Source organism: Cygnus olor, chromosome 4, assembly GCF_009769625.2.
Source record: "Cygnus olor isolate bCygOlo1 chromosome 4, bCygOlo1.pri.v2, whole genome shotgun sequence".
In the NCBI taxonomy this organism is placed as follows: Eukaryota; Metazoa; Chordata; class Aves; order Anseriformes; family Anatidae; genus Cygnus; species Cygnus olor.
The window spans coordinates 61,601,927-61,625,349 of NC_049172.1; the positions used below are offsets into that span (position 1 = coordinate 61,601,927).

Sequence of the window (23,423 nt, forward strand, 5' to 3'; positions counted from 1 at the left end):
CAACCCTTGCTCTGAATAGCTGCAGCTTCCCCTCCCTCCCTTTTCCCCCCATCCTATTGTTTTGAAATAAGGATCTGAAATTTGGCAGGGGGGCAATCTTTGTCTTTTAACATTTTTATGGAAGGCATCACATTGAGCGACGTTATAAATCTTTGAGAAAGTTTAATGAAGGCAGGTGGGAGCATGGAATTAGCTGAGGGAAGAAATAGTGCTAGCTATGGTTAGTGCCATGGAAGCAACGGGTGAAAGCAGGGGGGAAAGGGCTATATAGAGAGAAACAATTGATGGGGTATGTGGCACTAATATTAAACTGGAAACCAAAGGGAGTTATAGGATTTGGTATTTCCTACACAGAAGATTGGGACTTGGAGTCTGCATTTGCAGAAGGAAAGATCCACAGGGGAAGAGGGGTGAGATGTCTGCTGTCCTGTCACCAGCAACAGCTGGTTTGGGAAAATACAAACGAGAGAAACACCAAAACGACCAAGCACTTTTTCCTGACATACCAGCTCATCCTGAACTGGACGTTGCACCTGTAGCATGATGTTTAGGCACTACCAATGCATTCTGCCTCCAGTGATGTGCTTAGTAATATATTTTAAAATTTGTTTATGCTTGTGGCTTCTACAAAGCTCGGCAGCAATAAGTTCTGCAGCATGTGCATTGAATGAAAAATTACTTCCTCTCATTGGGTTTAAAACCGAGTGCTAATTTCATTAGGTGTCCCCAGATTTTTATTTATTTTTTGTAATTTATTTATTACAATGATGATTATTATACTGAAAAAACATTCCTAATCCCAGACAAGAAAGTCCAGAACTTTTATGACTTGTAAACCTCCGTTGTACGCATCCCCAGTTGCCTCTTTTCCAAGCTGAAAGCATGCAGTTGGCCTTTTTTATCACTACATATCATTAAGCCAATATTTCTATGGAATTATCCATAATGGTTCCGAGATTTTTGTGCCGAGTGATAATAGCTAGGGTCCGTTGTGGTTTAGATCTAATTAGGATTGTTTTCCCTCATATGCATTACTTTGCATTCATCAATACCCTCTGCTGTTTTATTGTTGTTTGGTATTTCAAGCTTCTCACAACTCCTTGCATTCAGATTGACTATCCAGAGTGACTCTCCATGCCTGGCAAACTTTTTCACGTTATTATCCATCTTCTTTTCAAAGTCCTGCAAATACGATCTCAGGTCCTTGGGAGATCAGCGGTTTCCTCTTTTCTCAGCTTTCAGCAGGCCAGTTATTTCTACCCTCTGTTATCTTTTAGTGATTTATTAAGCAAGTCTTTGGCTTTCCTGTATTAAAACTTGGAGTACGACAAAACTGTCTTACTTTCGTAAAAAACTTCAATGCTGCCACTTAGAAACTCAAAGATGCAAGAATTCAATTTGCCTATGGGACTTCAACAGGCATCTTTTAGCTTCTAATAAATTCCTCAATTAAATGATCACACAGTATCTTATCTTACGATTCCTGCTTTCTTCAGTGGCCAGCACGGTCCTATAATGGGAACAAATCAGTATAACAATGGACTGTTATCCTGATTGTCTGGAGAACTTGGTAACTCTACTGTCAATACCATTGCAAAATACATCTCCCAGTTAAGGCGGTTAAACGCTAAGCTGAATAATTGGTTGCGTTTTCACTCCCAACTTCAACACACTAGCACATGCAACACAGGCAGATACATGGACAGATACTTCTATCTATCTGTCTGTCTATCATACACAGGCAGATACATCTATGCACATAAGCTCCTTCTTCTAAGAGTAATTCGGAATTACATTATTATTGTTAGGAAATTGCTTCTTCTCCAGGCGGTAGCAGAGCCACTGTCCACTCTGGTACAGAACAATTGCTTGCAAATGATTAGGCTTAAATGTTGGCAAAATAATATCTAAACTCTCAAGACAACTTTGGTGTTTATAAATCAACACCAGCTGTTCCTGTTTATGCAATACTTTGTAAAAATAAAAGAATAAAATAGAATCTGATATGACAGCTCATATACCAAGACTCAGCTTTCTGCAAAAACAAACCAGGCCCTTAAAAAATGCGGGGTTTATTTCAGATACTCTAACAGAGCCAAGTGGTCTCATGATAATAAATTTAACCATGTTTCTCTAATGCCTTTAGGCATATGGCAGGTACTTGGCAAAGAGATTCCTAAAGCTGAGCCCTTAGAGATGTTTTCTTGCTGTCCCTCTGGAAGAACGAAGAGGAAGACCCTTTCATACGCAGCACCTGTCAAGCATTTCTGAGTCATGTCAGGCTCAAATTTGCCCGAAGGGCCAAATTCTGATTTCTGTCACACAGGTTCTGTGAAGTTGCTGGGATTTGCAGGAGCAGAATGGTCCTCAGGATTTAGCCCCCAAATCTCTCTCATGAGCTGGGTGTGTAATACTGTTGAAGTATTTATTACTCCTTGCATAATTAAAAGCTCTTTCATTACTTATTTTGATGATTATTACTCAAGTGTGGAGTGGTCTAGCTTACACAGTTTGCTAGAACCAGTTAAGCTGGAGAAGAAAGTAAGATTTAGTTATCTCACAGGTAGGTGCCTGGCCCTCAGACCAAGATAAAAAATCTGGGAGATTTTTATATAATAAAAATATTTATATAAAGCATACGGTGAAAGCCAGGCCTCTTGGAGCAGGATTGCAAACAAACCTTGTGTCATGCTCCCATCCTCAACACAAAGCTTGTGGTAGGGTGGCCTTCAGAAGGGAGGGGAGGGGTGTTTTCTGTTTTGTTGTGAAAGCTCAGCACTTCCCCAGAGGTGGTCCTCACCCACACGCAGCTTTCCACCCAAATCCCTGAGGATGAGACACTGAAATTTTCTCCTCAGAAAATGAGAAGTGAGCGCTATTTTTCCTTTTAAATGTCTGGAAGGGGAAACAAGGGGCTGCATCATTACCTCTGCTAGGGTTTTAGTTTGCAGTTGGGTTGCCACTGGTGAAGCTAAGTATCTGGATGTCTTCACTTCGTGAGCATTGGGTTACGTTGCGAAGCAGTAGTGATGTGTGAACTGGATTCCTTTCCAGCTGAACTAGAAGAGGTGCACCAGGAGCACACCAAAAGGTCTCTGACTGCTCCTCAGCATTCAGTCTGTGAGCTCAGAAGGGAAGTAAACCCTTCTGTCCCCCTCTTTCACCCCCCAGAATCCATGTGTTGTGGGCACAGGATCATCAGCACCAAGTGTTTTGCTCCTATTGCAACTTGCTAACGTAGATGTGCCTGGAGACCTTCTATATGGAAAGCTATTGGTTAGCCTCCAAAAAGCCAAACTCCCTACCTCCCAGCAGTGCTCTGTTCCCATACCTCCGGAGCAGTTTTCCCTTTGGTTTTGTCTCTTCTTGGCCCTGCAAGTTTGTGTTTCCTTCTAAATACAGTGGCGGACCCTCAAAAGGATGGCTAAGAAGGGATAAATGGCCTCTTTTGGACTGAAAATGAGAGCACTGCTTAGGTGCAGGAGAAGGCAGTTTTGAACCTCTGCATGCTGCACGTTGGCTTGACTTTGGACCTCCTCAGTAAATACTTTAGTGATGAGACTGTCATGTAGAAGCTTTCTTGTCTCCAGCCGTACTGTCCCAGCCCTTCAGGGGGCCTTGGTGCTGTCCGTCACTTGCTGAGCCACATTGCAGCTGCAGGGAGGTCGTGGGCGGGACAGAACTGAAATCCAGCTGATTTAGGATCCCTCAGTGCAAACGTGACAGTGTTTGCAGAGAGGGAGAGATTACTTTGTGGAAGCTGTTTTATTAAAAATATGGATGAGGGCAGATTTTAATTGACCCAGTCTCTTTTAGGTGATAAAGGCATTCTTTGAATCTGGCTTCCTATTCTTTCTAGACAGCAAAGCTGTAAGTTTTTCATTCATGAGTTGTTCAAAAGCAGATCTTAAATTTTGTGACTGCTTTTGGAAATTGTTCAGATAAGCGTTATATCTCACCGTTTATTGTTCATGAACTGCTTGTAACAAATTTCCTATCTCTATTCAGATTTGCTACTCTTGCTTTATGGTTGGTCACCTTTACTCATAATTTCCTTTTTTTTTTTTTTTAAAGCAAACAGAAATCCCAACAGAACGCCCATCATCTGGCAGAATGACTAGTAGCAATAGTAGGTTATCATGCTGTTTTTTCTAGTCCCTGATTCTGCAACCTGTTTCTTTATAAGCTACCTCTGTCTCTGCTGGAAATAAATTTAATTTAATCACAAAGTGATTTTTTTTTTTGATGATTGCATTCATCTTGGCAACATGCTCCTAAATTCATTGTTCACAAACATTTGCATGAAATAAACTTTGGTTGCAAAAATCTACATAAACAAATGAAAATGAGACCAGATTTGTAATTTGATAAATTCCCTACAAAAAGACTTCTTCATTATTCAGTGACTACTCCTATTGACTGTTACACTACAAACAGATACCTGTAGATTTGTCACCAGTGTGGTGGTAAGACAAGGTATTAAATTGAATACTTGAGAAGTGGGATGTACTTTCTCTGCCTGAATTTTATGGGCCTTGCCTTGGTAGAACTGTTCTCGGAATATTTATTGTTCAAAAGCCACTTTTATTTCTAAATAGTATATAGCAGTAACTATATACAAAAAAGTACCATGATTTTTTGAGGGCAGGGTTTGGGTGATGTTTGTCACAGTGATTTAAAGCAAATCAAAAGGATAAAATTAAAAATACTGTCCCGTTAGCAGTAGCCTGGTCACAGAGTGGAACAAAAGAGCTTACCTGGGAAGGGAGTTGTTACCTCTTGATCTGCAACCAAATGCTGTGGTCGGTGCTGCCTGAAGCCCACCATCTTCGGGGTGTCACTATCCAAAGGGACATATAGACATCCCTCCTACTTACTGAGTTGTGTGTATCTGGGAAGTAAAGGCATGAAACTATGAAACTTTCCTGTTTGGAGATTTTCTGGGGCATGACATTTTGGTGGCAGAATCAGCTAAATAGAACACATTATTTTGGAACTCTATTTTTAGCTTATTTATTTACTACTTGGCAGACTCCTAGTCAAGAGGGATAACCCTGGCCCTAGTGATAAGTTTTAACAACTGCATGTTTATGCACCGGTAGGTATCAGGAGGTCAGTCATAAAAACCTGTCAGTTTGTATTACTTCTCTGTTGACTTTCTACCAAAGCTTGAAGGAAGGAGAGCTGCCATCTTTCTCTTCCTAGGAGTGGGTGGTATGTCGTGAATTAGATACAAAAAAAAACCACAAAAACAAACAAACAAAAAAACAGTTTTTTCCTATGTTGGTGCAAAATGCTCTACCTTTGAGGACTGCAGAAAAAATAAAAATAATTTCCATGTATTTACTCTGTCACTGAGGTAGAGAAACAGCTTTTACAGGTGAAAGTAGTGGAAATAATGTACAAGACATGCTTCTTCTGGTTCTTTTCAAAAACTCATTGACAGTGCTCTCAGATGCTTGTGCTACCTAGTTCTGAATTCTGATCAGGTTTCTCCAAAGCAGATCTGTTTGGATATTAATGAACCGTTAATTTTTAAGTCATATGCAACAGGGAATAGTGGCACTAGCATCGTCTTTAATATGTTCAGGTCACTTTCTTTTGATACCAACACTGAAATCAAAGCAGCTGAATGAAACAAGATAGTATCAAAGATGATCACAGTTTTTTCTGCACCAAATGAAAAATTTGTACTCTCTTTAACACCCTGCCTTCAAGTAAGCTTCCAGTTTGCAGCTATTGATGGCCATGAGGACGAACATCTGCAATTAAAACAGGAAAGCCACTCAGTCATTCCACCCAAAGCAGAGCCGGGCTCTGAAGGATCGTGTGATTGGCTTAAATGTCATCCTATTAAAGAAGAAAAAGAGTATGGAATTCCCTTTATTCCCTTGTTCATGTTTAAATGCATTTTGTCACACTCAAGCGTCTCTCCGCAACCATAGCTACCATCAGGCTAGGCTCCTGTTCTTAAGAAAAATAACACTCTTTAATATCTATCTGAAGTATCTGAGAGCTTCGACTTCAAGTTAATTTTTAGATAGGACAAGCTACAGACTGTGGGTCTACAGCAGAAGAATATCAGACCTAGTTACTCTGAGCTTGTAGCAAGAAAGCAGATCCTGAAAGCTAAGCTACAAGGTCTAACCATTTCCTCCCAGCACTACACCATGCGGAACTGACACTGCTGCATCTCATGTGGGGTAGCACCTGTGGGTCAGGAAGATATTCAGAATTCTTCTGATCATCTTCTGGGTGGGAAATATATACATATATATATATATTGAAACATGATCTACAGTAATTTTCTTGGAGCCATTTATGGTAGCAGTAGTCAAAGTGAACAATTGGTATACCCGCTCCTCTTTATTTCATTGTGGGGTAAGTTACTTTAGGGTTTTTCTTTGTCAAAATCAGGCAGAATTGAGGCCCTAAGTTTTGGCCTCCTTGAAAGTACAAAAGTACTTGATTAAATCGAAGAAGGACCTAGCAAATGGGCATTTTATGGGAAAGAAAAAGGAGTATAGTCTTTCAAGTAGGAAACCAGTTCTTAGGGAGATGGTTACTTCATACACTACCACCTTTTCACCTTACATTTCTTAGGAGACATTTTGTATGCCCGACTGCTATGCTTATTTTAATAGGAACACTATGGAACATCATATTTCCTTTTATGTTTGCACGGCACTGCTGCTGATGGCCCAATAGGTTAGATATTTCCATATGACGTTCTTGATTGTGGGACTCATCCTGTGTGGCTTAGAGAACACTGCTGTTTTCATGTCCCATCCTGAGCAATGGGATCGGTTGATATACATCATCTGAAAACCCACAGGACTGTATGTCTGAAGCACACTGTGTAGTACAGTTGAGAATATTCAGCATCTCTGCAGTTTTGAGGCCATTTCCCTGGGCAGTTTGGTATCACCTGCTTGCTTGCTACTAATGAGTACTTGGAATATCGGTAGGGGGATGAAGAAAATGCTGACAGATTAATCCTGCTTGTGGTCCCTTCAGATAAAGGGTCATGAGTATTTTCAGGGAGAGATGGGCACAGCTGTTTTGATGGTGTACTTGTTCTAGGAGTCCATGGAGGCCTTAGGCCTCGGAGGCCTACGGTTGTCAGCGGTACTAGGGGGTGCTGAATCAAGTCAGAAGGCAGCCAGCCTGGGTCTCACCGCTGCCAGATGTTGAGCCTTACTGAACTAGAACATTTATATGGGTCTGAACAAGGGGCTCCTTGCTTAATACAAAGCAGATTTGATCTTCAGTACACTCCTTCATCCTTGCTGATATGCAGTGGATACATGGTGGGCTCTGTGCTGAACTGGCAGTTTCCGGTGGACCTCTTCCAGGGCTCAGACCTCACATGTTGTGGAGGTTATAAAAAGTTCACATTTGTTCTAGTGCCCCAGACCAGGGATAACTTAATACGTGATTTTAAGAGGCAAATGACCTGATCCAGCAGACACTAGTAGAAGAGCTGAGAAGATCAATAAAAAAGTGAGCATATGCACATGTGTATCAGTGTATCTGTTTGTAGGAAAAAAAAAAACGAAAAAAAGAGTAAAAACTCTTCCAAATAAGAAAGTGGAACTGAGAAAGCACAGAGGGAGGAAAAAGAACAGAAATAATTTCTTCTAAAGCAGACAGGTGATCTTTTGGTGTATCATGCAGAAATCAGGTGTGAAAGTCAAGCTGATTATGGAGGAACTAATGTGCAGGAGAATCCTAAAATGTTTGAACACCAAGCACCCAAGTCCAGCACCCTCAGACCTATAAGATTTTGATATAGTCTTTATTGAAGGACCTAGAGAGAGATCCAGCTGTGATCTGGATCTGATCAATTTTATAGTCTCTGATTAAAGACAGTGCATAGAAATATTATAACACCATGGTTGTCACTGCATTGGTAGAAAGCAAGCTGTTTGGTTTGGATCCACATGAAGTCCCTTCCAACATCAACCATTCTGTGAATCTGTGATATACTCTGGGCTGGGCTTGACTTAAGCTTCCCTTAGTCTAAGAAGACATTAGCACTGAATCTTTTCTGATTTCTTTTCTCACTTTCAGATGACAGCTCCTCTGGCAGTTACACATTCCCAGGAATGGGACCATGTAGTTTCTTGGCTTTGTCAAAGGTACTGCTGCCTTCTCAGGCTGTTTAGCAGTCTGAACACAAATCTTCCCAGAAGAGCTCAGAAATTGTACGGCACTCATAAGGAACACATAGTACTTGAAAAAAAGTTTAGGGTTCTGAATGCAATTATTCCTTATTTTAGCTAGAAATACACTGTGTTTGTTTTGTTGTAGCAAACCAAACCAAACCGACCAACCAACCAACCAAAAAAAAAAAAACAAAACAACCAAGCCCCCCCTACAGTATTCTTTTGTTAAGACCTTTGAAAGAGGTCTTAAGAATTTTCAGAGATCTTAAGGTCTTTGAAAATAGGTCTTAGTTCCCTGAGAAGTTCATTCCTATACATAGCTGCTTTAAGTTATTTCACTCTCCTCTGCAGCAATTCTGTGCATGATTCACCACATTATGCAAAAATGTTTTCTTTCTTAAAATAGTTGTCTGTGTGTTTGAGCTTTCTCCCAGGCTTCATATTCTTTATGGTTATAAAAGGCTGTATCAACACTGATATTTTTGTTTAGGCTATAGATATGCACCATGTCTCTAGATCCTCTTCCTTGAAGAAACTGGGGAGAAAGGGAATTGCTTTTCCCAAGGCTTTGTTTCCTCTTTGTCAGAAGATGCTTTCACCTGTAAGGCAACTAGGGAAAAAATCTACATCAACAGTCCTGTGTGTCACTCACTAGGCTCTCAGACTAATATGAAAATTAAAAATCAGAAAGACACGTTAGTTTTCACAGTGGAGTTTGTTGGATGACATAAGCACACCAAGGAAGTTCATAGTTCCCAAGCAAATTTGCAAGCTTTCCAAAGCGTCACATGCATATCATCATTTTTATACCGTTTTATGTCCTACCATTTTACACTAAGAAATTTTAAAAGAATTTGAAAATAGGGAAGGACAAACACCATTTATCAAAAGCTAAGAAATCTCAAGTGAATCAGTTTTACTGCTGATCTAACAGGTCCACAAAGTCTGAAGTGATAGGTTGTAATTCATAGGAGGCTACTGCTGTGATGAAAATATGTTTAACATTTCGTTAGAAGCTTATGAACCCAGAGGTGAGGCCCCAGTGGATTTTAGTAAACAGCATAAAGACTTTTTTTTTTTTTAAAAAAAAAAAAAAAAGGATTAAACTCTGTCCTGTTACGGTCTTTCAGCTAGATCGTATCAGGTCTCAGCTACAAGGATAACCTTAGTGGGTGATTTCCCTGACACACATAGTCCACACTTGGCCTTGCTTACTTTGTTTAAATTTAGATTTATACATTTTTCATGTTTAAGCAGTAGAGCAGCTAGTAACTAGACATTTTTAGTAAATAATTGCTCACATTGCTACTAGTTGACTGACAGCAAATGAAATCCTACAAGGATTTTTATACATTTTGGTGGTAGTGATACTGCTAAGTGGCCACTTGGTAGGTGAGAGCTTTGTTTGTCTAGGGTTTTAGCGTAATCATTAAATCACAGCTTTCTCTAATTGCTTCAGCAGCAGCCAAACTCAGTTGGATGGGATTCTGCAGCAAATGGAATTCTGTCACATTCAATATCGGTGTTTGCTTTATTAAATAGCATTTCTCTGGGGACCCACATAGACTTTTTAGAGTTTTTAATTTGTTACAATATGTAATAGCTGGCTTCTGTGAAGGAATTGTTCACAAACTGGATTCTCATTATTACTACTGATGCCTTTTTACTTTAAATGAGGTTGACAAGATAAGATACACCATTTAGAAGAGAGCTGTACTTTGCACAGTGCAAAGTTTTGAAGGAGAGCACTTTTTGGAGTGCATAAATCCCTCCATTTCTTTGAAGTGAAGATTTAAAGTTAATAATTAAAACAAACATACAAAACCACTCTGTTATCACAACCTCTGAGTTTCCCAACATGTGCTTCATTCTCTCTGTATTTCTTTTGGTGCATTTCAGGACAGGAACTAAATATCCTATCGTTCAGCTACCATAATACCCTTGTCAGTAATCTGCTACACTACTGTACAATATTACAGCAGCAATAACAGTAAAAGTTTTCATTCTAAGTATTGTTTTCATTGTAAGCAGGTGAATCAGACTTCTCCATTCGATCAGAGTTTTAATCTGTAAATGCAAATGCCAATTTAAAAAGTTAATTACCCTGTACTAATGTTGCTTTTCAGTGTTGAGTCTTTCAAACATGCTGGGAATCTGTGACTGTCTTAAGCACAAGCCATCCCCACTTTGTCCATGCAACCTGGGCTCCTGATTATTGTTTCTTCATTAATCAGATTTGGCTGTCACGTGCCTGTTAGTGAGTGTTATGTGCTTGAGAAGGATAATGCTATACGAGTAAAACAGGGAGTGACAGAGTGATTGCAGAAAACTAAATGAAAAACGGCAATATTTGGTATGTGTTGTCTTGACTTAAGATTTCCTAATATTTCAGGTTTCTGAGGATGTATGAAGATATAGCTGAACAATTCTTCCTCTAGTTTAATTGTATGTTGTATGGGAATTTCTAATCCAAATGCAGGATAAGATAAAATGCAGGACCTAAGGGCCTTTATTGGCAACTATGGCTAGCTGGGGAGCGAACTTAGGAAGCCAGGCAAATAATCACATCTTCTTCATTTTAAACATTTCATACTGGCAGAAATCTTTAACCAGTGCTCCAACTTCTGTCTGCCACTCGGAGCTTTTTATATGAAACAGCGGGAGCCTGGCAGCCTGGAGAGCTTTGAGCGTTACGAGCTAAAAACTTGAATATCATTGATAGGTTTTCCTGCCAAGACTGTAAAAACCTAGACAACGTAGATACGGTTGTTTCACCCAGCTTTTCACTTATGTTTGTCCTTCACTCTGTAAGCTCCCAAAAGCTCAACCAGTTTTGTTACCGAATTTCAAATTCTTGGTAGGTACATAGAATAGGATTTATCTTACCTACCTTTATCCGTGTAAAAGTTACATGGCTAGACGGAACTACTCTCTCAGCTCCCTCTACAGTCATGAAGAGACAGATATCTCCAGGAGGCTTTTTATCTCATATGAATTTAGACAACTGTCTTGGGGTGAAATGAATCCCAGCCCTGTTGTCACCCTCCAGCTTTGATTTAGCTAACAGTAACAAGTTCCATTTCCATGCTGGGATTTGGAACGCCACACAGAATATTCCACCATCTGATTTTCACTGAATTTAATGGAAAATGTATGCATAAGTCTTTTAATTAGCCTTGAAAATCTCAGCCTTAATGTTTGAATAAGTTTGAATCCACACACATTTGTACATGGAAAATGACAAGCAATAAATGTAGCACTATTATTTGCAAAAACCTGGGCGTCTGACAACATCAGCTGATTAGTGACCCAAAACAGGGATACGGCTGATACTAATTACGCTGTAGTTTTGAAAATAGGACCAAGCTTGTAGATATACTTGTGAATAGTAACAAAGTACAGTGATTTCTTAAATACTCACCTCTTCAATGTTCTCACTTTTTCTGACTATTTATTGCTAAATTAGGCTTTTGTGCATGAGATTACCCGTCCTGGGACATACGATACACTGGATCTTTTCCACTTCATGTACCTTCCAAAGAATAACAGCTCTTTGGTAAGACAGAGCTGTCCAACATTGTGATACGTTCCTACCTGTTTTGCAAAGGTTAATAGGAAGCAATAATCTTTAATTAATTTGACTTACAGGCTAACAAATGCATACTTGGATCCTAGTCCAGCAAAGCATTTAAGCATATCCTTAATTTTAAAATCCTTTTGCCGAGTCTTAGCAAGAGTTTTCTCAAAGTCCCATAGGGTAGAAGGTATGTACACGTCAATTAGACATGTATCTCCCCACCTGTATGTCTTTTCAACCGATTTAATCTTAGTTTAGGATAAAATCTAGTCTTCATTGCAGCATTTCTTAGCCCTGTCACCACTTGATACTTCTCTAGGAAGCTGGAATGTAACGCAGAAGCATGGTTTGTTTAATCTGGGTTTCTCTTCCCTGCCTGGGCCACTAGATTTGCAAAAGAAGGCAGAAGAGCTAAAAGCAGTATGGTTTCTTAACTCAGTTGAAGAGTTATTTCTTACCTTTCAAAATGTAGTCTGCTAGACTGTAGTTCTTCAGAGGCAGAGACTTCTGAAGTCCCAGCATCATATTGTCTGCAGTCTGTGTGGAGCTCCAGTGAGATTCTGTTGAACAAAGAGGGGGCAAGAGTCCCGTCCGAAAGGTATCAAGGACTGCCTTTGGTGTGTTCCTGTTGTCCATCAGTGGAGTATTTAAATGTTGTCAGTAATAATTTCACTTTCACTCTAATAACTGATCAAGGCATTTGTGTTCACTAAATTTTAGAGCCTTGGGATTTGGTGCAGTTGAGTAGATAGACCCAGGGAGACTCTTTTACTAATGTTGCTGAGAATATGACTTTTTTATGTGCCCTCCTGACATAGGATGTTTGATGTTCTGTATTCACTGATGGCAATACTAGTTATTGCCTTTTCATTGGGATAGATGGCATAGTAGCTTCCATTTACTCATAAAGATGGAAGTAAACAAGGTAAAAAAGAAACCAGGTCAAAATGTCAGAATAAAATAAGAACATTCATATGACTGACGGTAGTACAATAGATAATAGACACACTTAATATTCCATCTCTATAAACCATTCTCAAAGGCTGAGGCTGTGGAGCATTCTGCTGCAGAATAGAGAAGTGTAACCACAGCTCATTTTTGATAAACACAAAACTCAAGCCTGTGATTTGTCTTCAGTGATAGTGGATGAAGAATACTACTAAGGAAATGCATCTCTGTTCTCAGCCAGCTAGTGACATCCACGTCTACTGAAAAGAGGACTCAAATTTAAAATAACTTTGAATATGGATTTAGCATGCACTATATATACAAAGGCCAAACAGATACTACACTGGGGGTAGAAGTGTCTCTTTCTGTTAACAACTGCACTGCGGTCATAATTTAGTTGTTAATGCCCAGGTTTTTTGTTCATGCAGCCAGAATATAGGTCTTGCCTCTAGAGACCGAGTGCAATCTTATCCCATATACTTACAAAGGATCAAAGAGCATCCTCTGCTAGTTATTGATAATATTGCTCTGAAATAGCAAGGATCATGCCATGATGGTAATAAGGAATTGGCTGTAGAATATGTCTTTTTGAGTCCAGCTTCATTGCTCTTTTTTTTTCCCTTTCTTTCTTCTATCCATTCTTGTGTGCAAGTTCCAGGAGTAGAAATAATGAATTCAAATTACAGAAGCAGGTGAAATGACATGTTGCATAAATTAACCCTTTCTGCTTTGTCCTTCTTGCATTGTAGCATTACATTCTGCAATCTCTGTATGTTTGCTGTAGATGAATAGCGAAACATGCACAGAGTGAATATTTTAGGATTCATTTCTCTTTTATCCACAAGCTGCAGTAAAACTGAAATAATGTCAAACAAGAGGTTTGAGATCTGGTATTCTTTTTTGATTCTATTAGGCTGAACCAGATAACTCACTGTCTTATCTTTTCCCAACAACTGAAGTTAGAAAATCTCTATGATTTTAGGGACTCCTATTTTAAAAGGATATCCAACTTGAAATACATGTAGCATCATGAAGTACATGTAGATGGAAAAATTGGGTGGCTTGGACAAAATGGGGCTAACTGTACCTTTATAGCCTTGTGTAGGTGTAAACTGGTCTTGCTATTGCCAGCCTAGCAAGGAGTTGCCACAACTACTCTAATAAAAAGTGTCTGCTTCAGTCATATGCTAATGGCCAAATAAAAAAGAAAAGGACAACCATCCTTCCGACATAAGGAAAATACTTCTCTTCTTCATGTCAGTGTCAGCATATTTTGGTTAGTCTGAACCCCTGGTATACTTGCCCAATATGGACTTGCCATTTGAGAATCTAAGTGAAACTATCTCAAAATAGCATGTCTGCAAAGTTGAATTGTATGGCCAGAATCATTACAGTATATTGGTTTTGCTGTAGTGATGCTGATTCCTAGATTTCCAGGCTCAGAGTACATCAAGAAAACTGCATTAATCAATTTGCATATTTTGCAAGGCCTCGCCCCCCACCGCTATCTTTTGGTGTTTCTCTCATTTTCGTCTCGAATCAAATAATGGTTGATTTTCACAGTTTCCCATTAAGCAAACTAGCCATTACTGCTTTCTTCCTTTTTTTTTTTTTTTTTTTTTTTGTTGCCTCATAGCATAGTGGTTGGTATTGCAAGCATTACAGGCAATAAAAAGAGGATCATCAATGTATTATGAAATTCCATTGAATCTGTAAGAGTAGCTTTCTGTTACGAGCCTTTTCCCGGAATTCCACCGAATTCTTAAGTTATTCAGATTTACATAAGAAGTAGAGACCTTGCCCCCATTTTGCACTGGAGTCAGTCTCTCTGCGGCAGTACTGCTGTGTGTGTTTGTTGCAGGCCTATATTCTGTCTTTTCAATAAAACAGAAACTTGGTCTTGTTTCTTACTGTACAAACTAAGATAAGTTCCAAAGTGGAATGTAAACAATAATTTAATTAATTAATAAGCAAGCCGAAGAAACTGATATGTTTGAGCACTGAGTAGAGTTTTGGCAAGAAGTTGGAAGTATGTATGGAACAGAAAACTACTCATGACCAAAGCCAAGTCGTAAAATCTTTCTGCCAGTTTTACTACACATTGTTTGGGAAATGGCATACAGCCACACTAGTAAGTGAAATAAAAGCAAGCAACACCATTAAAACTGTGAATATGTGTGAAATAACAAATGGAAATAATAGAGTCGGGCATTCCTGGCTGGGGGAAGGGAGCCGGAGATTCTGTAGGATACCATTAGTTGCAAGACTAAAGATGTCTTTAATGCTATCTAAAACATGCTTCATGTTTCAGATAAAATAAATAAGATAGAATAACAAATGCAAAAGCAACAGGAGTAGTCCTTGCATACTAGCCCAGGGCAACCAAATTAGTCCTCTATTTGCACTTTTTTCGCAGCTGTATGAGGTACCACATATTGCTAGGAAAGATAACTGAATGTAAGATGGGTGTGCATCGTCTTGTACCTGCATGATCACAGACAGCCATTTGACCATGTAGGTTTATCAACCATTTACTGTACATGACTACCCACTTCACTCTGTTCATACTATTGCCAAGAAAATCAGTTTAAGAATCAAAGTATTCTGTACAGAATTTATATAAACAGAAAAACAAAACAAAACAAACTATGCCTGATCATGAAAATATTGTGCATTGCAGGGCCAGACCTACAGATCTGTACTCAAATGTCAAAATGTATAAAATTAAGATATATATGTCCCTGTTAATTTGTTGCTCCTGCGAATTTATATAGAACCTTAAATATGTTGGGTAGATCCAAGACGAGTCTAATTTAAAGCTAATGGGAAAAGTTACTGGTTTCTCGTATTCTGGCATTTTATTTTTAGTGGTCTGTCAGTGTGCTCTGAGTATAAACATAGTTGTCAGAATTTTATGATACTTTATCTTGTGAGTTTCATAATTTGTAATGGCTGTGCAGCTTTACAGGTGTATTTAATGGTAAAATCTTATCTTGAACTGCATTTTAAAAAGCTCAAGTGTAGTTTGATTCACTGGGAATGGGGGGGGAAGAGTGGAATAACATTCTTTCTTTGGGGAGACAGCAGTTTTCCTCGTGCAGCATTAACTTGAAAGAATATGAGAAGCGTGTACGTTGCCAACAGGCGTGTGGACGTATAGAGTTCTGAAAATAGTAAGTGTCAATAGGGAAGGGTTGCAGGTGCCAGAAGAAAAATGTAAGCTCCCAAGGGCACTATCTCTTTTTATTTTTGCCTTGTCCAATGCCAAGCCACAGAGGTTGGCGTTAAAATTCAGTTCTTCCCTAAAAAGTGATTATGTAGAAAAGGTCCCATTTCAGAACAGATGTGCTTCCTGTGTGCATTCAGAATCACATTTATTGGTTTTCATGACTGAATTTTTCATGTACTATTTACACCTGCTATATGTTGTGCAACCAAAAGCAATGTGAGGAGAAAACAGAAGTCTGCCTGAGATTCATAGGCAGTGGGCTAACATGGACCTGGGCATCAGCTCATCTTGGTAATGTGGCCGTGGCTCTTCCCTTCTGCAACACACTAGGCTAGAGGCCTGTAACAGGGGATTATACCACCTAACCACAGTGGCAGCAAACCAACTCATATTTCTCTCCCATTCCTGCTAGCCACAGAGACGTGATCACTCTCCACTTTATACCTCTTCATATACCTCTTATGACCTCTTCACATGGTTGAAGACTGTTATCACATTCCCTGCGATCTTCTTTCTGACACTAAGCACAACCCGGTCCTTAAGTCTTTTGGGTTTTGTTTATCTCCATTTGTCTTAAACTCTGTGATTCCTGTTGTTCCTCAGCTAAATTCCTAAATTAGTCCTTTGAAGAGTGGGTGGCCCAGACCTGGACACAGTGCCCAGAAGTGGATGGTCTGTTCCAGCTGAAGTCTTTCCAGGGATGTGCTTGTTTGAATCGAAGGGAACTATATCTGAGACATTTCCTTTATTTGCAAGAGCAACAGTTTGCTGACATATTTCCTGTGTGATTGGACCATTTTCTACAGTACTGCCTTAGCCATTTATTTCCCATTTTGTATTTGTGCTTTGTCACTTTTCTTATTGAATTTCATCTTCATTCAGAAGATTTCTGCAAGCTATCAAAATCATTTTGAATTTTAATTCTGCCTGCAGATTATATGCATCTCTTCCTGAGCTTGGTTTCAGGTGTTGACTTTTTACATAAACTCCATTCTGCCTTCCAAGTCATAACAAAAATAAAGGAATTTGGAGAAAATGCCATAGGCTCCATTGGCCTTATATTCCAGTTGCAAGATCTATTTTGGTTCAGCAATCACCATCACAGGCAAGAAGAAAAGCCTCATTTGGCCGTGCAGACTCTAAATCACGTAAGTGTGTAAGGTGTAAAGAAGAAACCCAGCTTGACTCTCAGATCACACAGGGAATATGTGGGACTGTTAGATGGAGGGGGAAAAAGAACATCATTGTACTTCAAATCTGATTACATTTGCCAAAGAAATCAGAGTCAGGAAAAAATATCGAAAACCCTAGGATTCCATTTACTTGGAGACTCTATTCAGAGTTGAGCCATGCTTCAAATTACAAATAATACTGGGGGTGGAGGGGATCAGGAGGAGCAATGACAGTTGTGGCAGAAGACATTTTGCTGCTTGGGTAGCTGGAGACATCAGCATGGCATCTTCACTCCCAGCTCAACTCTCAGGCTGTCTCTGCCCTCTTTTCTCCTTTGACCCATTCCGTAAGTTTATTTTAATACAAAATATTTTTAAAGTATTAATTTTTTTGTTATGTTTAGGCCATTATTTCAATGTTTGAGCGTGTGAGTGCACTACGTGAAAGGGAGGTTGCCATGGTAATTTCTCATTATTGTTGAATAGAAAAATAATTATCTGGCAAAATCCCCGTAACCTGTCAGAGGCATAAGTTAAAGATGCCTGGGGGCAGCCTTGCCTTCACCATCCCCTTTTTGCAAGAAAAAGGGGATGATTTTTTTTTTTTTTTTTTATTTTCCATGATATCTGGATCCTTTTTCAGTTTGGCTAGGGGACACCTCATTTGGTTTTATTCACCATTTGGCTGTGAGAGTAGTTGGGCCCACCTGTGGCAGGTGGAGAGGAGAATTAATCAGCAGAGCATACCAAGCTTGACAGAGGATTTATTTTTTTTTTTTTTTTTTTGGGGGGGGGGGGAAGTTGGTGTTGGTATATTTTCTGTTTTTTCTTCTTTCTGACATAAAGTATGCAAAAACATGAGATGAAGACCTTGGACAGTATTCAAGCTGTGACAGAGTCTGGATATTTCATTTATCCAGGGAGAGGATCCACAGTATTCAGTCTCCACGTTTTCCTAGCCATCAGACTTCTTGGAAGCAGGCGTGCGTGCAAATATGTGTGGTTTTGAGGTGAGGCCCCGCACTCTCCCTGTTCTTCTCTTCATTTCCTATGTGCATGTGCATCCTGACGATGCGATGTGTTGCTTGCGCCTCTCACATCATTGGAAATCTCACAAGTAGCTCAGCTGATACCGAGCTGTTGAGGTACTAAGAATTTCCCCACAGCGGATCTATGAATGTTGCATGTGCCATCGCTTAAACCCCTTACTCCCCTCGCCTTTTGCTGGGACAAGAAGCCTGTCAGGGAGGTAAAGCAATGCTACAGCCGCTCTCGTGGCAAATGGCCGAGTGCGGTGGCGGCGCAGTGTTACCAGTGGAGGGGCTGGTGATGCCCCTGCCAGGCTGTCACGAGGGCTGGGTGCTAGGTACCGGTTACTGGGCTTGTGTGGAACACCTGTATGTTCCTCACCCACCCTGGTGGCACCTGAGGTAATTAGTGCAGCAGCAGCTGCATGTGGAGGCACGCAGCAGGGGCTGGGCTAGATGATCTTCAAGGCTCCCTTCCAAACCAAACCATTCGGTGATCAGGTGGGCACTAGCACAGGGGAAAGGGCAGAAGCTCTGCCTGAGAGCAGGCCGCCGGGATGTGGGGACACTTTTGGTATCTCCTCGTGTGGCTGAATTCTTGAGCAATGCAGCTCGCTGTCTGGCTGCCTGCCGCTGAGGGGGCTGAGGCTTGGGGAGGAAGGCGAGCTACGGGCCCTGCACTGGCCAGGAAATCTCCTGGGGGTCTCTGTAGGAGCTGTGGTGCGAAAATGTGTCCTCACCATTTCTCCGCTGGGCATTCGACAAAGATCAAAGAAAAGCAGTGGGGCAGTAAAGCCTCCGCTCAGCAGTTTGGAGTGAAATCCAGTAATAACATCTTGTGGAGAGATGGGAACAGAACTGAAAACATCACATAGTTATTTCTCTGCATGTGTGCATACAATGAAAATGATAGATGCATCTTTTGTCTGAAATTGGCATTTTCTGTCTCTCTCTCTTTTTTTTTTTTTTCCTACAAAGGTAACAAATGTTTTCTGGCTTAGTTAAACATTGCTCAGGTATTAAAGGTGCTTCTTGCTCACTGTGTTGGATGAAGCTGGCCTTGCACACCAGCAGGGCTGCTGCAGTGAGGGGCAATGAGGAGTGTGTCTGCAGCATCCGCACAAGTGCATTTCCAGCTCTGTCACTGATCTTGTGAGCTGCAAGTGATTTAAATCTTAGGGCTTTAGAGGCAGAGATACCACACCAAAGATTTCAAACCCAGTTAATAAATATGTCCATAGTTTTTAAATCAAACAACTCGTGGATTCTGTTGTGTTTGACTTCTGTTAAAAAACACCCTGCGAATGAACCAGTTACAAAGGTGCTCGACGTGGAAGTTTGAAAGATGTTAATCACCCAAGTCTGAAAATGCCTTGTAGTCATCCAAGGCAACAACCACCATAGCGGCGCACTGGTATATGCTTTACATTGGACATTATATTAATATTTGTTATTAATGTTATGTTCCATAATTATTGTTCCAACTATGTGAATTACTGCAAGACTAAGTATACACAGGTCATTTAAAATATTGTTTCACTTCATGGATCACACTGAAAAGTAAAGATTTCTCACAACAATTATATTTAAGTAACTAGCTGGTATTTAATTAACCTGCAGTAGCATTGTAATTATATTAAATGCATTGGAGGGGAATGGCTATTATATTTAGTTTCTAAATAACTTTCTTGTCAAGTCATGCTGATAATCGGGTTATGTAGCATTATAGAATTAAGTACTGAGGTTTTTTCATGATTAGGACCAAGCATTTGAGATACACGGCCTAGAAAAAGGGGGAAAAAGTCATAATTGCTTTATTTGCAACTGATTTATAAAAGCATTTAAGAAGAACATGTATTATGAGAATGAAAGTTATTGCATAGTTAGTAAATGGACAAAATGGAAGGCAGTTCATAGTATAATAAAAAAAAAACATTTCTGCTCTTTTCTTAATTAGAACTAGAACCTTGTCTAAGAACATCAGTTTGAAATATCATATAGACTACACCCCAAAATCAGGGCAGGATGTGCAAACTGTTGTGATCCTTTGGAATTTCTTTAAAAAAAGATTAAAATATTTTCATTTTGCCTCCTGTTAAGTGAATGATCTGTTGCTTCCTAGGATAGTGACAACCTCTGGTGGGATGCCTTTGCAACTGAATTTTTTGAAGATGATGCAACTTTAACCCTTTCATTTTGTTTGGAAGATGGACCAAAGCGATACAGTAAGAGATACATTTTTGTTATAATTTTAAGTCTGAGTTTCTAAACGCATTTTATCTGTAAAAGACAGATATAAGCCTGGCAATGAAAACATCACTTGTTTGTATTCAGTGACCATCAAGTTCCATTAGAGAATTACATGTGTTGGGATTTTTTTTTTTTTTTTTTTTTTTTTTTGGGAAATTCCTCTGAATTTTACTACAGGAAAATAAATTATTTCCTAGTGGAACAGGGAACACATACAGTAAATCTTTGTATTTTTTTAAATTAATTTGCTTTGGCTGTGCTTGCACTCTTTGTTAATTTGCTTTCCACAAACACTCAAGTGTTGAGTCCTGTGGGCAAAAATATTCACAGAAAGGGAACTTTGCAGCAATTCTCAGTATTGTTGCTGGAAGGGCTTCCAGATTTAAGCAGGAACCAGAAAAATACCGAAAGATATATCCTTGGTGGTGTAGATAATCATTATTCATCAGCTGCATGGGTCTGTGCTGTTTGCACACATTAAGGACCTGCTGTTGTTATTGTCTGAACAATCAGAGCTAAGCAGTAGAAGTCTAGAATACTCTCAATCAAGCACTAAATGCAAGCTTGAATAAAATGAAGCAGCGAATAAATCTGATGGCATTGGTATCCATTGCCCCCATATTCTAAGCAGGAAAAAGGGGTAAAATTCATTGAACAAATTGTTTGAAGTGAATAATTCACTCAGCTTTAGCACTAAGCAACAGAGAGAGAAGTAAACGTTGAAAAACTGCATTGCCAATTGTTTCACTCCATTCCGAGTGACCCCTGCTTCACAGTGACAGCTTGTGCTGTGTGCTTAATGCGCTGAATCCTGCGAGGTTTTATTTTTCTTGAGAATGACTGATTGTCAGTGTATCACTCACATACTTCTAATTCCTTTTATCAATTATCTCAGGTATTTATTTGACAAGTGTTACCTTCTCCTGGAGAAAAAATAACAGCCACTTTGAACGCACGTTTTGGGATTACTGTTGACAGAATTACCGTTTCTTGCCTTTCAAAGCAAGTGATAACTCTGTAAAGGTCCTCAAATTACAGCCTATAGCAATGTTGGTAACAGCTGATCTGTCCTGATTAGGTTGAGTCAACTTGTCAGATATCAGATTTGCTAGTTGTGTTATCAGTCCAGAAGGCACAGATACATCAGCAAAAAAGCAATTAATGTCCGGTTAGATATGAGGGAGTTGTGTTTCTGGAAAACAGTGCTACATATGAAAGAATTTGTCAAAGAGTAAAATATTCCTGTTGTCACAAACGCTTGATAAAGGTTGTGCTATCTGGAACGGGGGTAGTTTGGTACAGGGCAATACCGTGATTCTTAGCCTTGCTGCTGAAATGTGACTGAAAGATCAAATTACTGTGGGCATGCTTGTAAAAGCAACTACTGCACATAATTTTTCTCTGGTTTTAATTTCCGACCTCTGCACAAATGGCTGTTGCTTTTGGTGTTACTCTCAGCAGCTGGAATTAAAGCTCAGCTTACGAGTCTTTCTGTTATTCACACTTCCCTTCCTTCATTAGCAAACACTTATTGGTTCTGAAGGAGGGTATTACTGATGCTGGCACGAGCAGTGTTGCAGTATATTCATACTACGGAGAGGATGCCTGAGCTGTTCTGGTCTGGGGGCTTCCCTTGTTGTGGGGACAGGGGCTGTGGCAGGGCACTGGGTGCCGGGTTGTGTGAGGCCCTGCTCACAACTCTGGGGCTGCTCAGGCAGGGCACGCAGTGGTGGCTGCGTGTTAAAAGCAGCCCTCTCTTCCTACCAGTGAAATTCGCGTCCTGAAATGTGTCCAGGAGCCAAGACCAGAGCAGTCTGCTCCCCTTTTGGTGCAAACATCGGCAGAAGGTTGCTTCTGCCAGCAGCAGGCCCTTGCTGAGCACAGAGGCCTAATGGAGGGCTCTGTTCTCCTGCCCAAAACACGTGCACGCTCTGCCCTGAGCAGGGGGGCTTAGCACCTCCCAGGGACTATAATGCCACCCAGTCACTCCACTCCATGTGCACAGTGACATTTCTGGCCAGAAAGCCATGGCTCCCGTTATATGTGGGGTTTTGGATGAGATGAAACAGAAGTGCCAGGTCTGCACCACTCCAGTCCTCAGCAAGACCCCTGCCTCCTCACCCCAACACGCACTCCCTTTTGTATTTCGTGGGCATTCAAACATCAGAGCTGGCTGTGAGGGAAGAGAGAAGACAAATTGTTTGCTCTTACTCTTGAAGGCACAAACAGTAATGGAGGGAACCAAGATTAGACCTTAGGAAAGAGAAATAGGCATCTGTTGAGAAGTCATTTATAGAGTTGAAATTGATGAAGGATGCTGACCTCTTGCCTTTGCTCCAGGATTCAGCTCAAAATTGCCTTCCTTTGTCTTGCTTCAATCTGTGAGGTATTTGCTTACATCTTTGACATCGGTTGTGGCTGGCACCTCATTTTCTTTCCTATGGGAAATGGTTTCCTGCTTTGGGGGACTAAAATAGTCTCTTCTGGAGTGAACAAATTCCAGAAAAAGAGCAACTTGTTGTGGGGGGGGAGGAATACGTGAGGGAAGGACAAATAGTTTGGGCCACAATTTCTTCTGGGTTATGGCAGTTCTCAGCCCTTATGTTCCTTGTTCTCAGGTACTATCCGAATATTCCCTGACACAGTCAGAAATGAGGAGAAGCATGGGCTGCCCTCCCTCTGCCCCGCTTCCTTCTCCGAAGCTCCCAAGAGTGTTGTGGGAGGCTGCTGGGAACCTGCAGGTTCCCTTCTGCTCTTCTCCAATTCCACTTGACGTCCCTAGACCCTTCTCAGGGGCTTCTTTTCCCTGCTAGCTTTAAACTTTTCTTTCCAAACACTCCCTGAGATTTCTATTGCAGCCGCCCCGGCCTTTTTCCCAGTTGGGTCTCTGTGGGCTCTGCTGGTACCTGGACAGCTCAGTCCTGCAGCCATGTTCAGAGCACATGTATCAGGCCTGTAAATCGTTGTTTGCATAGTGTTAAGATCTCTTAAACATACTTTTACTCGTCTACTTTTTAATGTTAAATATATGCTTGTGTCCACGAAAACGTG

At 40.3% G+C, this 23,423-nt stretch overlaps 1 protein-coding gene across 14 annotated transcripts in view; it reads left to right on the plus strand.

Annotated features, from left to right (window-relative positions):
* Positions 1-23,423, plus strand: part of LDB2 (LIM domain binding 2) — a 372,691-nt gene that overhangs the window by 210,408 nt on the left and 138,860 nt on the right. For 13 of the 14 annotated variants that reach the window (XM_040557166.1, XM_040557165.1, XM_040557160.1 and 10 more), the window contains one exon: positions 20,245-20,347. In XM_040557166.1, coding sequence (XP_040413100.1) covers positions 20,245-20,347 — 103 coding nt within the window. Of the gene's footprint in view, positions 1-18,074; positions 18,105-20,244; positions 20,348-23,423 lie in introns of those variants that run through there. The other variant, XM_040557168.1, reaches the window with a different exon arrangement.